The 2,500-nt window shown below is 37.3% G+C and overlaps 1 protein-coding gene across 1 annotated transcript in view; it reads right to left on the reverse strand.

Annotated features, from left to right (window-relative positions):
- The window catches only part of LOC145657008 (NACHT, LRR and PYD domains-containing protein 3-like), a 50,005-nt gene that overhangs the window by 15,527 nt on the left and 31,978 nt on the right, over positions 1-2,500 (reverse strand). The window contains exon 11 of the mRNA XM_081711160.1: positions 1,627-1,800. Coding sequence (XP_081567286.1) covers positions 1,627-1,800 — 174 coding nt within the window. The remainder of the gene's footprint in view (positions 1-1,626; positions 1,801-2,500) is intronic.

The following is a 2,500-nucleotide window of genomic DNA, read 5'->3' on the forward strand; positions in this document are numbered from 1 at the left end:
CACTACAGCAGACCTATGGGGCTACAGTGAGAGTGGACACAGCTGGCTCCTCTGTCTCTGTCTGCTGTGTTCACTCTCTTCCATGTTCTCCTCCTGGACACTTTCACCATCAAGTTCTTCTGTCTTTTCTCTCTCCTGCTGTCTCTCTTATTAAAGAAGGTTGCCATAGCAATAGCATTACTCTTTCTCTTCATCCTGGTTGTTTTCTGTCTTTCTATACTAACTGTAAATAAACAAGCAGAAGTATTTTATATTCTAGCCAGTTCCTTAGATTTAAGGAAGCTAACATTAGCCTCATTAGCTTTGTTACAGTACATCAGGCAACCAGTGTGACACACACACACACACACACACACACACACACACACACACTCACACACACACACACACACACACACACACACTTCACTCTTTCTCTCCTCCTAATCTCCTGATTACTGATTACTGTGTCTTGTTTGTCGTTCTTTCTCTCTTGTAATTAAGTCCACAGGTACACTCGTCCAGTGCTGAACATTGTTCCTCACTACTGTGTTCAGATGTCCTGAGTTTACTGTCAGCTGTCTGCTCAGTTTCTCTCTCTGCTGACTCCACGTCTTCTACCATCACTGTTCTATTTTTGTTTGATGTTTCTGGCTTGATGAAAAAATTAGCAGCCAACATTCACTCCTAAGTCAAGCTAGTATGACGTTAGTGTGAGGTATCTAGGAGTAGTAACCAACAATATACTGTAACTTGGCAAGCTTAGGGTTACTAATATTAGCCAGCTACATGTTTCATAAAAACACCTGTGGAGAGAGATCACAGATTTATCTTAAGGAATAACCAATAAACCTTTCAGGTCGATTGAATGAATATGAACTTGTTGAGTTCTTTCCTCCAGCACGGCTGTCAGTTCAGCTCATCTCAACATGTGTTGAACACACGGTGTAAATCATAATGAGAACAGGGTCTCCCACCCAAAAACACAAGGGAATCATATATGCTTGTAAAAGTGTCCTGTAATGTGTCCAGAACCTCGATGGTTCAGCTTTAAATATTTTAAATAAGATTTTAAGGGCTTTTATTTGCAGAGAGATTAAAATGACTGATGTTTACAGTGTTTCCATACATAAACTAGATAAAATCACTCAGTGAATATCTTACATTAGAACACTTCATTTTACAACACTATTGTTGGGAGTTTCTGAATATATTCATCCTGTAAGACATTTTGCAAAATTTCTGCGCTCAGGTGACCAAAAATGCAGCTTGTGGACAAAGTGCCAAAGTGCCTAGTTGAAGCAGCATTGTAATAAATACACCTGTACACGTGGACAAGGACTCATCTGTAGCTCCTCTTTACAATGTTATATTTCTCTTCTAGACTTGACTATCTGCTCATGCATCACAAATGTATCTCTTTGTCTCCACAGTGTGGTCATTTAATGAAATGCAGTGAGGTTTCAACAGAAAATTATATTTAGAAATATTTAAAGAAGAGAACTTTATAATATAATATAAAAGTGTACATTTCCTTGCATTGCCTTGCCTGACAATGTTTGTTTAATACTGTACTATAAGGGAGTTGACACTGACCTTTTTAAAATGCCTCTTTATTTACATTCAAAAATAGTCACAGAAACTCACCTGAGAATCTCCAGTTTACAATGTAAACTCTTCAGTCCAGCACAGAGCTGCTCCACTCCTGAATTCTGCAGGTCATTATTATTCATTTCCAGCTCTTTCAGTGAGGAGTTGTCTGTTTGTAGAACTAATGTGAGGGATTTGCAAGACCCTTCATTGAGACCACAGCCAGATAGTCTGTAAAAGAGTAAATACAGTAAATAATGTAGTTCAGTCAGAGGATGATGAATTAAAAGATCTGAACTACTAGTGAAAATTTTAAAAAGCGATTGAAAGGTCTGGAACACACTGATACATTTTCAGCCTTTTAATTTTACAAACACAGTAACATTTCAACACTACTGTGTCTTCATCAAAGACAAAATGGACAAAGACATGACAAATAACATTCATTAGCAACCTAAGACAGGTGACCAAATAATGGATGGTTGGTTCATAAGTCAGTGAATGGCAGTTGCCATAATCAGAATCCAAATATCAAAATATCCCACCCCTAACACCATAACAAGAAACAGAACAACATAGATCTCATTCAATGTTTCACAAATACAAACACACTAATATACAAACAGAAAATATTGTTGGAAGACAGACAGAGTAGTGATTATGGAGGAATAAACACTATAGTAGTGATTATGGAGGAATTAACACTGCAGTATTGATTATGGAGGAATAAACACCACAATATTGATTATGGTGGAATAATCACTGTAGTGTTTATCATGGAGAAATAAACACAGCAGTAGTGATAATGGAATAATGAACACTGCAGTATTGATTATGGAGGAATGAACATTGCAATAGTGAATATTAGTGTATGAACACTGCAGTAGTAATGATGGTGGGAGGAACACTGCATTAGTGATTATGGAGGAAT

The sequence above is a fragment of the Electrophorus electricus genome, chromosome 1 (genome assembly GCF_041902795.1).
Source record: "Electrophorus electricus isolate QZ-2024a chromosome 1, ASM4190279v1, whole genome shotgun sequence".
In the NCBI taxonomy this organism is placed as follows: domain Eukaryota; kingdom Metazoa; phylum Chordata; class Actinopteri; order Gymnotiformes; family Gymnotidae; genus Electrophorus; species Electrophorus electricus.